Genomic DNA, 13,362 nt, shown 5'->3' on the forward strand with positions numbered 1-13,362 from the left:
ACAAAGACATTCTCTGTCTTCTTCAGTAGTTCAACGTTGAAGGTCCAGAAGCATTTGTAAACGTGGATGGCCCAACTGCAATCCAGAAGCAATTTCAGTGCAAAATCAGTAATAGGTTGGTAAATGTTTTGATTGGCCACTGGCAGCCCTGTAATCCAAGGAGCTGAATCATGATCAATTAAAAGTAAACATTCAATAAAGAAGAAAAAGAGTTTGGATTTATACCCCCCTTTCTCTCCTGTAAGGAGACTCAAAGGGGTTTACAATCTCCTTTCCCTCCCCGCCTTCCACAACAAACACCCTGTTAGGTGGGTGGGGCTGAGAGAGCTCCAAAAAGCTGTAAGTAGCCCAAGGTCACCCAGCTGGCGTGTGTTGGACTAGTTCCCCCGATAAGCCTCCACAGCTCAAGTGGCAGAGCGGAGAATCAAACCTGGTTCTCCAGATTAGGATGCACCTGCTCTTAACCACTATGCCACTGCTGCTCCTGAGGGCTAGCTATTCCAACACCACATGAATTTGGAGAAGTTACTTTTGCTGCCCACAAGATCTTTTACCTCCTTGTTTGAGTCCTTTGAGGAAGCAACTGTATCCGATTCTGCATATGCCTGATGGCTAGCATTCCAGGCGCTGAGGTTTCTTAGGGGATGTGTATCAGGCAGAACAGGTACTTCAAATGGCCAAATAATGACAGGGGAGGCAAGAGGAAGAAGGTATAGATCGGGATTGGATGGCAGGGGTCTGCAACTGTGGCTCTCCAGATGTTCATGGACTACAATTCCCATCAGCCCCTGCTAGCACGGCCAATTGGCCATGCTGGCAGAGGCTGATAGGATTTGTAGTCCATGAACATCTGGAGAGTCGCAGGTTGCAGACCCCTGGATTAACACAACAAGGTAAACAAAGTATTTGAGTTACGGGTAATAGGTACTGTGGTCAATTACAAGGGATTTCATATCTGAACCAGTCCTGAGTGCTAGGGCAGCATTGTGGCTTTCACAATGAGTTGATTTCAGATGAACCCTGAGCAAGACTGATAATGGCCACATCTTGGGACTGTGGTCTAGCAGGTAAGTTGCTCTTATGCTGGTTACTTCCTCCGCTGGATGATCCATAGCACATCCAGACAGCCTTAGGTAGGTTAATGAAGCGGAGTTGTCAGACTCTCTGGGGTTGGATGCAGACTAAATTTTCCATCAGAAACTTTCCTGCCACTCACTGACCTCCACAAAGTGTTGCTTCTGGAAGATAGGGGGGAAAACTCACGAATCTGCATGAAGGGGAAATCACTGGAAATTGGGTCCAGCTTCCTGCCTGAAAGATCTGAAACACCAGTTGTCGTGGGTCAGGTCCTGCAGCCAGCACCTCCTCCTGTTGGGACTGGTGGCTTCCATTCCCTCATGACTTCAGTACTGCTTGGCCTTTTCCCACCTTCCTCCGAGCCAAGCAGGCCCTGGCCATTGCTGCCCGATGCAGCCTGGTCTCACCTCTACTCCTGCCCGCCTCCTGCCACCTTGGTGTTTCCCTGGGCGCTTGTGTCGGTGCGGCTTGGCTGGCTGGCTCCCTTGCTGGTGTGCCCATGAGGGCTCCTGCGGCCTGTTGTCATGCTCTGCAAATCCTGCTGGCTCCTGCCAATGTCCTGGAGATGAATGCTTCCCCCAGTTGGGAGGGTGACTTCAGGGCCCCGAGGGGGTTGGTGTGGGGAGGAAGGCCCATGCTGTACCCAGTGTGGGACAAAGGGAATTTTTTTTCCCTATTTCTCCTTCCCAGCTCCAGGCATTGCGATGTGGGACAGAGAAGTGTACAACAAAGAAGGTCTGGACAGAAGTGGTGGTGTATCCATCCTCATTTGAGGTTCTTTCTTTTGTGAGACAATGTATACTCCCTGAGGAAGACTTCAGAAAGGTTCCTCCTCAGACTCAACCTCACGTGGGTTTGGAAGTACTACAGATCTTGCTGAGTGGCGTCCTGTTGATTAAAGGTCCTCACAGGGCCTCAGGAGCGGTCTCAAAAATATGGGATCTAACATGAGATAACAATGACAACTGAGGAAAAAGGGAGGGAAAATGGCACGGTGTAACTCGATCTCAGATCTTGGAGGCTAAGCAGAGCTAGCACTTGGAAGAGAGACTGCCAAGGAAGACTCTGCAGAAGAAGGCAACGGCAAACAAACCACTTCTGCTTCTCACTTGCCTTGAAAGCCCATTGTGGGGGTCGCCGGGTCAGCTGTGACTCGATGACACCTTACACGCGTACGTACACATTGAGGGAAAACATCCCCAAGCTTGAAGAGATAAATGGGCCAAGCTTCTTTCAGCCTGGGATGCTGCTATGCATAGTATCTGAGGTGCCTGGGCCCCTCCCTTATCCCAGCAACGTAGAGCTCTAATACGAACTCAGGAAGCAGCAGGACATGTGTTTACAAAAGAGGATGTTATAAGAAAATGTACAAAATCAAATTGGCTTTTGGGGAACGCAGTCACACGAGGGAAGAGCGAGGGTTGAAGAGGAGGAAATGCAAGGAGAGCTTCAAGCGCAGGCGGCTTCTTGGCTGTCCACAGGTATCTCATCGCCATAGCTATTATCTCCATACTGGCAGTAGGGAGGTATCTGAGGAGCCTCAATGATCAGCAGCCCCTCCGGTGATAAGGAAGCGAACACTGTGGTAGGATCCACCTCTTCAGGAAGCCTAGGGAAAAAAATTAAATGGAACATTTTGTGAAGTATTCTGATTTCGCCTCAGGGAAAACTTAAGATCTTTCAAGACTTGTTCTTGGACATATTCAGGATATTATTCAGGACTGCATGCAACATGTAACAGTTAAACTTAGCAGCATCTATCGTGGTTTTTCATCATCATTATTGCATTTTTGAATTTAATAACAGGTGTGTTAATATTAGCGTTGCCCTTGGCTGGCAACCTGTAGAAAGATCAGGGTGGGACAGAGACAGGAATTAATGGCTTTGCACAACATTGTGACATCATCTCTGGTTGGAAAACTGGGGCCATTCATGCACAGAGCTTTTCCTCGAGGCAAGCCCGCCTTCAGTTCAGGGACGATTTTCAATTATGCAACAGATTTGTGACATTATCCGAGTTTGATTTTCATTTACACAACTGTCGGTTCAACTGCACACATTTTTTTTTAAACACTCCTATGAACGACATCATGGGGAAGGTGGAATCCCAGGGCACCAAAAACTGAATTCTCTGCATTGAGCAGTTGAAGCCCCATCACAGAAAGGGAAGTGAGTAATTGATCCCAGACACCCTCCCCGCCCCCCTGGAAGAAAGTTTGGAATGAAAGAATACAACCTTGGGGAGGGGGGGATCATTAATGAGTAAATGCCCTGGAAGTGACATTACCTCTTTGTGCCATGCTCTAGGAACCCTCCTGATCTCTATGGTTTTACCATGGAGATCAGAAAGATTCTTAAATATTGCAATGACATCACTTCAGTTTTTCAGCCGGAAATGACATCACAGTGTTGTGTCCCTGTGTTTCCTCCACTGCTATAGTGAATGCCAGCATGGGAAGCAGACAAATGGCAACACTAGTGTCTATATAGCTCATAACCTTTTTGACAAAACACAGAATTTGAAATAAAACAGAATAAAATAAGACAGAATAAAATATAAAACCAACCTCCCAGTCTAAACACGCCTACAATCCATAGCAATATTATCCGTGCACACCATTCATTTTTTTTTTAAGCAAAAGAATTTGCATCTTTAACATGCATAAATAGTAAGCAGGGTCATGTAACTGATTTGAAGAATAGCTACTCATGAGAGCCTTTCCCCATATACCATTTTGGGAATATACTTTGAATTTAAAAAAAATTAATAGAAAAAATAAAAACAGTATCGCAACAACAGTTCCAATTACATCAAAAGAAACAAATGTACATATAATATAATAAACAATGAATACTAAATGATGGTAGCAACAATTATTAGAAGTATTAGAAGTAAAATAATGAGCATTGAATGGTGATTACCATAATTATAAATATTCACGTAAATCATGAGATACACTACACAATATTTTATAGACACAGTAATGTTACACAATATTATATGATAAAGCGTGATGAAATAGAATAGATTTTTTAAAACGTGCAATGAGTACTATTACAAATTTTTAAAAGTGGTTTCCGAATATTGAAAGTTGAGTTCATATATTATAATTAGCGATACATGATATATTTGAATGATCTCCCCCTTTTAACAGCTTTCAATACAATATATCAAGAGGATTATTAATAATTCAAACTTATAATTTCAACAACCTCCTTCTGTGCTCCCTGTTTCTTAAGTACAATATAAGTATACGCTTTACATTTATCTTGAAATTCTTTAATAGGTCTTTTGTTCACATTGTTTGTTAATTTTGCCACTACTGCACATTCTGCTAGTTTACTTCCCCAGTTTTCCTGGAGTGGTCACTCTTCTGCTTTTGCTATAAATGTAACTCTGGTTGCAATGATCATATATCATATTACACTGCTTTATCTGGCCTTTCAGCCAGAGTCATAGCTCCAAGGGGGTGAGGTGGGGGTGATGCACCAGGGGAGTGCCCCTGGGAGGCATTCTGGGGGCATTCTGGGAGTGTGGCGGGGTGTTCCAGGGGCGGGGCGTTCCAGGGGCTTGGAGGGGCGCAGGGCGCGTGCGCGCACCAGGCGCACTTCCCCCTCGCTCCATCCCTGCTTTCAGCCCAGCCCCCAGCCCCACCCCCCGGATTGCATGGTGAATCTGATGCTTGGCTTGTTGTATTTCCATTTGAACTTATTTTTCTGTTTCTGCCATTCCTTCAAGGTTTATTTCCAAATATTTAACTGGATTTCACATTACTGTACATCCTGTAGTCTTCCCCTTCCTGCTCTTGGTAAAAAAAAAATTAACTTTTAAAAATCTTTTTCCTGTTGATTTTATAATCCCAAAAAGGATCCAATTTTTTTAATTTGTTCTATTACGCATGCCATCGACAACTTTTTGAAACTGTCAGCATTACGTCATTGGCATAATTTTTCATTTTAAACTCTTCTCCATCCACTTTCAAACCTTTAATTCGGGTTCTGCCTGATCTTAGTAGCCACCACTTCTAATACGAGAATAAATAAAAGTATTCTTTTTTTATTTGGAATCCTTCAGTTAAAACTCCCTTTACAAAAATCTTGTCATGCTGTTTTGTTTTCAAGCGTAAAGTTAAAACTGCACACTGCAAAGGCAATCAAAACACAGTTTTCATATGGGTTTTCATACGTGCAGAGCACAGACATTTAAGTTGCTGGTTATCAATCTGACCTGGGTTTGCTACCATGCAACGAGTAGGGTTGCCAGCTACCTGGAGACTAGTCCTGCCCTTTTAACAGATGCTTAATGGGATTATATTAATTTTACTTTATGCCCATTTTATCTATTAAGCCTCTATTAAAGGGGGAAGAGCCAGTGTGATACAGTGGTTAAGATGTCAAAACAGGATCTGGGAAAATTCAGGTTTGAATTCCCATGTTGCCATGGAAACTTGCTGGGCCAGACACACACACTCAGCCTCGACCTTGGGAGGTATTTAAATAGGAGCCCTCCAAGGAATACCAGGGGCTTGACAGGGAGGCAGGCAATAGCAAACCACCTCTCGATCTCTCTTGCCTTGAAAACCTGCAGGGATGACCAACCTGTGGCACTTCAGATGTTCATGGACTACAATTCCCATCAGCCTCTGCCAGCATGCCCAATTGGCCATGCTGGCATGGGCTGATGGGAATTGTAGTCCATGAACATCTAGAGCGCCACAGGTTGGCCACCCCGCTGGAGTTGCCAAAAGTCACTTCTGATTTCACAGCAATTTTTTTTTAAGGGAATGGACTTTTCCCCCCCTCCAGGTTGTTGACAACTATCACAATGTGTGAAATAGGTTGCAGGCAGGTGGGGAAGACCTAGAAAAACTTCTCATGTTGGTCACACTGTCTCCGCAATACACTGGTCTACAATGACCGTAATAAAGACATTCTTCACAGGCTCCGCAGGCCTCTCCAAACAAGAAATAGCTGGCCTGCTGTCTATTTAACTGAAAATTGCTTTGCTGGGGCTTTTCTTTATTTCCATTTTATCTCCACTGTTTTAAATTTTGTGACCATAGGCTGACCTTGGTGTTCCAGGACAAAAGCCAAAGGGATTGTTGGCAGTATATTGTTGGCAGCTCTGGAAACCTCATGAAAAAGTTATAATAAATTCATTACAAGGGTTGAAATGTCTGTTTCATTGCTTCACACAGTACAGGGTTCACTTTTGATACAGCAGAAGTCTTAAAAACATGATTTGAATATTATTTCACTTGTTCTAAGACAATTAAAGGTTTTGAAACACTTGTCCCAATACGACTGATCAACTGACCAAATCTTTTTATTTTTTTTTTCAAATAGGCAAATGATGAATTCTACCACAAGCCTATTTCTAAACAAGGGAGAAATAAGATTTGTGGCTAAGGAGGGATTTGAACCGGGTGTTCCCTATCTAAAGTTACTATACGTATTCAGTTTCCTACCAGCTCTGGTCTAGTGATTAATCAAATAAATCTCCTCCTTAACGGAAAGGAGTTATTTTAGCATGAAACATGAACTGAAGAAGCGGGTGGAATGGTGAGAAAAGAGTCGTGCATTCTTTTCTACTGAGGAGAATCCTTCCTTCATCTGGTTTTGTAATTCTGGCTTTGTGTGAGAAAGGTCTGTGTATAAATTATGTAAAATTCCTTGGCAGGCACTAGTTTAACTGGCTGCAGGGGCAGTTTAAGACTAATACAAGTACACCCAAGAACGTCTTGCATTCGAGTAGAAATGATCCATGTCCAAAAAAGGAGCTCCTTCTTAGGCAGCTGTAACACCCAAGGAACAAGCAGAGACTGGCCTAGTGCTTAATAAGGGAGTAAAGCAGAGATTGGGCTAGGTTTCCCTACAGGCCTGAGTAATCCATGTCCTGTATATCAAGCCTCTTTCATCAGAGCAACAAGCAGCATACTATTTGTATTATCAAATATTTTTTGATGAAAGACAAGTACCGGTATTCATTTCACCTCAGTCAACTTAATTACTGGAGGTCTGCTTGATGCTTACTACTGATTTGCAAAGATTTTCACTGAAGGGATATTATTCTATACAGAGACTCATTATCCTTCCTGTATATTCTGAGATCCCTTTTCTATCTTTTATATGTTATCCATGTATTACATTATTTTCCATTGTTGATATTTAGGTTGTTTGATATTGTACTTTTTAATCATTTATATTAAAGGTTATGGTTTTACTGTTGTTTTTTGAGCCAGTCAGAGTAATATTTTCTTGTAAGAACAGCCGTCCTGCCCCTTTAACAGAGGCTTCATCGGTGGAAACGGGCAGTTTTTCATTACATTTCCCTTCTTTGAATTGATTGTAGAATTTATGTAGAAATCAGATTTCAGAATTAAGTCATGTAATTCATGTCATTTGACATTGTGGTTGTTTTAATCCTGTTTGTAAGCCACCCTGAGCCTGACTTCAGCTGGGAACTGGGTGGGGTATAAATATAATAAAAGAGAACAGAACAGTTTGTTAGGGACAATTGTCACAAATAGGCATGTACGGAAAGGTCTGGAACTCTTAAGGATGAGAAATGTTGGTTCATTTCACACAGCCCCCCAAAAAGATGTCAGTGGGACACCTTAAAAAGGGGGCAAAACTTAAGGTGACCAGATTGTCACCTTTGTAAAGCGGGACCCGGGCTGTGACAGGGCGGGAAACGGGAGCACCCCAGAAGGCAGTGCGCTCCTGCGGCCGCGTGCGTGGGAGGCTGCCGCACTGCCTTCTGGGGCGCTTCCCTGTTTCCCGCCCTGTGACAGGGCAGGAAAAGGGGAGCCCCCCAGAAGGCAGTGCGACAGCCTTACAAAAATCGTGACGGTTCAAAAAACCTGCGGGACAAATTGGTTTAAGGCGGGACTGTCCCGCCAAAAGCGGGACGTCTGGTCACCTTGACAAAACTGCATCTTTTCACTCTGCACACCAAAAATAAGATGTCCAAGGGATGTCTTGGAAAGCGGCAGCTTCTGATGTGCTTTCCACACAAGAGCCAGTGCTATGTGGACCCCTGACATTTTGACCGTCAGTACACAAAATGGCTTTTTGCTACCCCCCAGAGTAATAAAAAGAATGGAGAACAGAGAACAGCAAGGAAGCTCTTTCTAAAGCCCCATGTGATCAAATGTGCTAGAACTTACATTTTACTGCACATTTTCCCCTATGTCAAAGCTGGCCAACCTATGGCACTCCAGATGTTCATGGATTACAAATCCCATCAGCCCCTACTAGCATGGCCAGTTGGCCATGCTGGCAGGGGCTGATGGGAATTGTAGTCCATGAACATCTGGAGAGCCGCAGGTTGCAGACCCCTGATCTAGGTGCAAACTGTGCTCTATTAACAGTGATTACCAAATGGCAAATATTCATCAAGGTGTTCAAAACTTAAAACGGCATGCATAAAATAGATTATATGCGCCATCCCCCCTTGCCTTATGATTGCACTTGTAGTCTACTTGATCAGGGAAGCAGCAGCAACACAAATGCGGAGAGGCAGGTTTGAGTTTCGACCCCACAGGCTGCCTTGTTCCTGTCCAAGAGAGTCACAAACCCCGGCTGCCCCTGCTACTTTTGTGTGCTATGAGCAGGTTGGTGATCAAGGCCTGAGTCAATTCCAGCTCGAAAAAGCATCTGAGCGTTACGATCCCTGAGCTTAAAAAACAACAAAAACAAATAGGCAGAGAAAATTCTGGAGCATGACTCAGTGTTTCAAAGCAAACAGTGGCGGCTTGAGAGCGTGATACATGGATTCTTAAATAGATTTTTAAATGGACAGTGATGTCACTTTCTAGGGTAACTCTAAGCCTAAGCAAGAAGTCACCATCGCCCAGCCACCTGCTTTCTCAAAATCCCCCTTCCTTCCAGGGTCAGCAGCCTGCAATTAGGGAAAACCCACAGACCCTTCTGAGTCATCCTCAGCCTTAGAGCAGATTATAAATCTGGACACACATGCAGAATAGCTACCATGGTTGGTGGGTACAATTAGAACCATTAAACCAACCCCCCTCCCCTCAGACAGTGGCATCAAATATGTCATCTGGATATCAGTTGCGATTCCAGGAGATTTCCAGACCCCACCTGGAATTGGCAACTTACGACAAATGCCTCATGAGCTACTGGTAGCTTGCCAGCTATTGTAGAGGAGCTGACACACACGCTACAAGACGCAGAAGGGGAAATCCTGACCTGAAAAGATCTGAGGTTTTTAAAAAGTTTTCTTTCTATAGGACTTTTCTCTGTGCTCTTTGCACAGAACAAAACTTGGTAATATGCCAAGGAGGCTGGGGAAGTAACTCAGGTTATTTTTATATGTAGCTCTCATTAAATAAAAGGTTGGCGTCCCCTGTTCTGGAGCATACTCTGGTTTGATGTAAGGCCTGGTTAGTTTAGAGGACATACACACAGTCCCTGAAGCAGAGGTGTAGCTCCAAGGGGGCGGCTGGGGGGGGAGGTGCGCCACGCACTGGGCGGCCGCCCCTGTGGGGGTGTGGCAAGGGTGCTCTGGAGGCGTGCCGTGGTGTTCTGGGGTGGGTCAAGAGTGTTCCGGGGCAGGACAGGGGCGGAGGATGCACCAGTGCACCGAGCGCTTCCCCCCTTGCTACACCTCTGCCCTGAGGAGGCCATATCAGGAAAGGGACAAAATGGCAGCACTGGGTCTTGACCATTGAGGCTACCTCTGGGAACTGCTGATCTTGCCAAACTCTAGTACCAGTCATGAGTGCCTGGCCAGATAGAAGAGGGATCGCCCGTGCCCCTGGACAGGCACTCATGACTAGTACCAGAGTTTGGCAAGATCAGCAGTTTGTAAATATACCTTTGTAAATGTGCATAAATATGCAGAATGGAAACTTTATCAGCAATTCAGACTATCCAAAATATATGCAGACAGTAAATCTGTAAAAAAAGAAGAGCTGGTTTTTATACCCTGCTTTTCTCTACCTTAAGAAGTCTCAAAGAGGCTTACAATCATAATCCCTTCTCCTCCTCAAAAGAGGCACCTTGTGAGGTAGGTGCGGCTGAGAAGGTTCAGAGAGAGCTGTGATTGTTTTCAATTATTCCTCATAATAAAGTAGATTTTAGACAGACAGAAGTTCACATCTAAAACATTTCTGTGTGCTTTTTGGCCCAAGGCCTTTTCCTTTATTTCTACATGCTTGGCTTGGCTTTCATGGGTTACACTAATTCATCCTTGTTAGAAATGTCTTTTTTTTAAAAGGAGGAAAATGATGACATGGGGGAGAGGAGATAAAAGGAAAGGGAGATGTGAACTTTATGTTATGCCACGGACTAAGGCTAAAGATATACATTGAAAGGGCCAGCTATGATTGTACGGTCTGTATTAAACCATACACAGCAATACAAGATTAAGAGCAAGAGCTACAAATACATACTGCATTGAATACTAAATCCTTCATGGAGGCATAACATGGTTATAGGCAAACTGTAAGACCTAGCAGGTATCCCACAGCAAGACAGAATGACATGGAAGTGTATAATTCAGACATCATGGTTGGGGGTGGAGCAAGAGTTGGTGACATGGTAGCTGCTGCTGTTTCAGAGTCTATGTTCATAATATCATATGTTATTTAAAGGCAGGTGAAGCATTATGCTTAGTAAGCTACAGGGTGGGATTCCAGCCAATGTATATGACATAATTACCAGTGAGTTCCCAAATGTAAAGAGTGTCCCCATCTGGAACCTTCTACAGGGCTTTTAAAATTCCCAGCAACTTAGACCATCATCAGAAGATAGTGAAGGTGGTGACTGTGCTACCAGGAAAGGTCAAAATGGTTTTAACATTACCGGCACTATCTGCGCCGTATCGCTTCTATGGCAGACAGATTCAGAATCTGGATGAGCTAAGGTCAAAGAGAGAGCAAGAGGAGCTTGTGCTTCTTTGCTTTCCTGGAGGCCTGCTTCTATATGAACCCTGCCAGATAAAAATACTTGCTATCCCCTCGCAGTCTTTTAGCAACACAAAATATGGGGCAAAATGGATACAACATGGCTTGATCCGGAACAGATCCTTCTTGTGTTTCAAAATGGCAACAGCAGTTGTGTAGGAATCCATTATGAGTTCAGGGTGTAGGTAAGGTTGCCAACTTCCAGGTGGGATCTGGAGATCTCCTGGAATTACAACTGATCTCCAGGCTACAGGTATTGGCTCCCCAGAGGAAATGGCTGCTTTGCCTGATGGGTTTTGGTGACCTTATATTCCATTGAGGTCCTTCCCCTGCCTAAATCCTCCACGGATTTCCTAAGTCAGAGTTGGCAAGCCTAGATGTGGGGTGGCAGTAGAGAGAGCTTAAGCCTTTTTCTTGGTTTTTTTTTTGTTTCATTAATGCCCCAAAGCTATTAGTAGTCCTGGTGGGGGAGAAAAAGACAGGTGAACAGAAAGTGCCTGTCTTTTTTTCTTTTTTAGGGATAACAACACTAGTAAGGGGCAAGGCACTTTCAATTGCTAAAACTACCAGAGTCAGGGCAGGATTCACTTCCCATCTTCCCCGCATCACAGCTCACGCAAGAGATGTTTCCAGCTTTTTGCCAGCTTTTTGCCGGGAAGATCTGTTCCATGAATCTCCAGGACCCACATATATTTTGGAACTAATCTTCCAGTGCGTGATGCTGTGAACACTGTTGACGAAGAAAGATGCTCCATTTTTAGATTTTTTTTAGCATAGGCTTTTAAAAAGGGACAGTGTAGGAGCTAAACTGTATTACGTTGAAAAGCAGCCATGGTGGATCCTAATTTATATTGCCACTATGGCATAGGGCTGTGGTGGCGAACCTTTGGCACTCCAGATGTTGTGGACTACAATTCCCATCAGCCCCTACCAGCATGGCCAATTGGCCATGCTGGCAGGGACTGATGGGAATTGTAATCCATAACATCTGGAGTGCCAAAGGTTCGCCATCACTGGCATAGGGAGTTAACACTTTCCATTTGTGCCTGAAAAAATTAAATAAAAATAATAAGTTAGGGTTAGGGTTAAGGTTAAGGCAAGGGCTGGGGCTCTGGCTTGCCTTAGTGTTACATTGAGTTCTAGGACGCAGTCCGACAATAGAGCTATGGTCAGTTTTAGGTTTCGGGTTTTTGTTACAATTTTGGGAACAATTTATGACTGAATAAATTAAATTAAAATAATAAATTAGGGTTAGGGTTAACGGTGCCACTGTTGTGAGAGAAATTCCCCCCATATAGAAGAATAGTAGAATAAAACTGCTAGAGGCATCTCAGTACTTACTGGATTTTCTTAGTGAAGTTCTTGGAGACAATTCCTCCTTGTTCTTGTTGCTCTTCGTGTTTACCTGCCAAGATTAGAATGGTGGGGAAGAAGTCATTCAGCAAATCCAGAAAGAACAGATTTCCAACAGGTAAAAACCTACCCTGGGACCTACCCTTATGTCAGTTCTTACCCTCCATCCAGCAGACTATCTGTCTGGTAGATTATATCTAGCTATCTCATTTTTTATTCCATTCTTGCTCCTAGGAACTCAGGAGAGCATATATAGCTCTTCTTTTGTCCTTTTTATCCTCACAGCAACCATATGAAGTAGGTTAAGTTGAGAGGGAAGACTGCCCCAAGGTTATTTCAGTGGGTATTTGCACCCAAGTGCAGTGCCGTAGGAAGGAAAAATGGTGTCCAGGGTAAAATGGCGTCCACCCACCCCACAAGCCCCCCCCCAAACACCCCTCACCTGCCTTTTAAAAGTGAAAAAAAACAGCCTGTTGTGGTCCATGGGAACTGCTCTGGGCTGCGGAGGGGTGGGGGAGCAATTCTCCCCCCCCCCCCCGCGTGCCTGTGCCCGGGGCATTTGTCCTTCCCGTTGTAGCTCCGCCATTGCCCACATGTCTGTCGTGCTCCAGCCCTGTAACAACTCTATGACACTGGCTCTGTTCCCCACTTGAATTCCACTGGCTCTTTGCCTTTTGTAACATTTTAAATTAACTCCCAACTCCAATGAGAATCATGAGGTTTTGTTTTTGCTCACTGCCTTGTAGAGGATTTGCGTGTCTCACTTAATGCTGGTGAGATATTTATCCTTCTGCTGCCTCTCATATTCACAAAGGAAGAATGCCATTTACAGCAACTTGGTACACTTAAAAACCTGTTCCGCGCCCAATGCCATCTAAATTAGTCTGCAGTTTAGTCTGTAGCACATCTTGTTTTCCACATCAAGATTACAAGTGCACGTCATTGTACTTTGAACACAAGAAGGTGCCTTTTATGGAGTCAGACCAATGATCTATCAAGG

At 44.2% G+C, this 13,362-nt stretch overlaps 1 protein-coding gene across 5 annotated transcripts in view; it reads right to left on the bottom strand.

Moving 5' to 3' along the window:
• Positions 1–363: 363 nt before the first annotated feature.
• The window catches only part of HSPB8 (heat shock protein family B (small) member 8), a 28,682-nt gene continuing 15,683 nt past the window's right edge, over positions 364–13,362 (bottom strand). For all 5 annotated transcript variants that reach the window (XM_048514583.1, XM_048514582.1, XM_048514581.1 and 2 more), the window contains 2 exons: positions 12,351–12,414; positions 364–2,686 (listed from right to left, as the gene is read on the bottom strand). In XM_048514583.1, coding sequence (XP_048370540.1) covers positions 2,527–2,686; positions 12,351–12,414 — 224 coding nt within the window. In that variant the 3' untranslated portion in view covers positions 364–2,526. The remainder of the gene's footprint in view (positions 2,687–12,350; positions 12,415–13,362) is intronic.

The sequence above is a fragment of the Sphaerodactylus townsendi genome, linkage group LG13 (genome assembly GCF_021028975.2).
Source record: "Sphaerodactylus townsendi isolate TG3544 linkage group LG13, MPM_Stown_v2.3, whole genome shotgun sequence".
Classification (NCBI taxonomy): domain Eukaryota; kingdom Metazoa; phylum Chordata; class Lepidosauria; order Squamata; family Sphaerodactylidae; genus Sphaerodactylus; species Sphaerodactylus townsendi.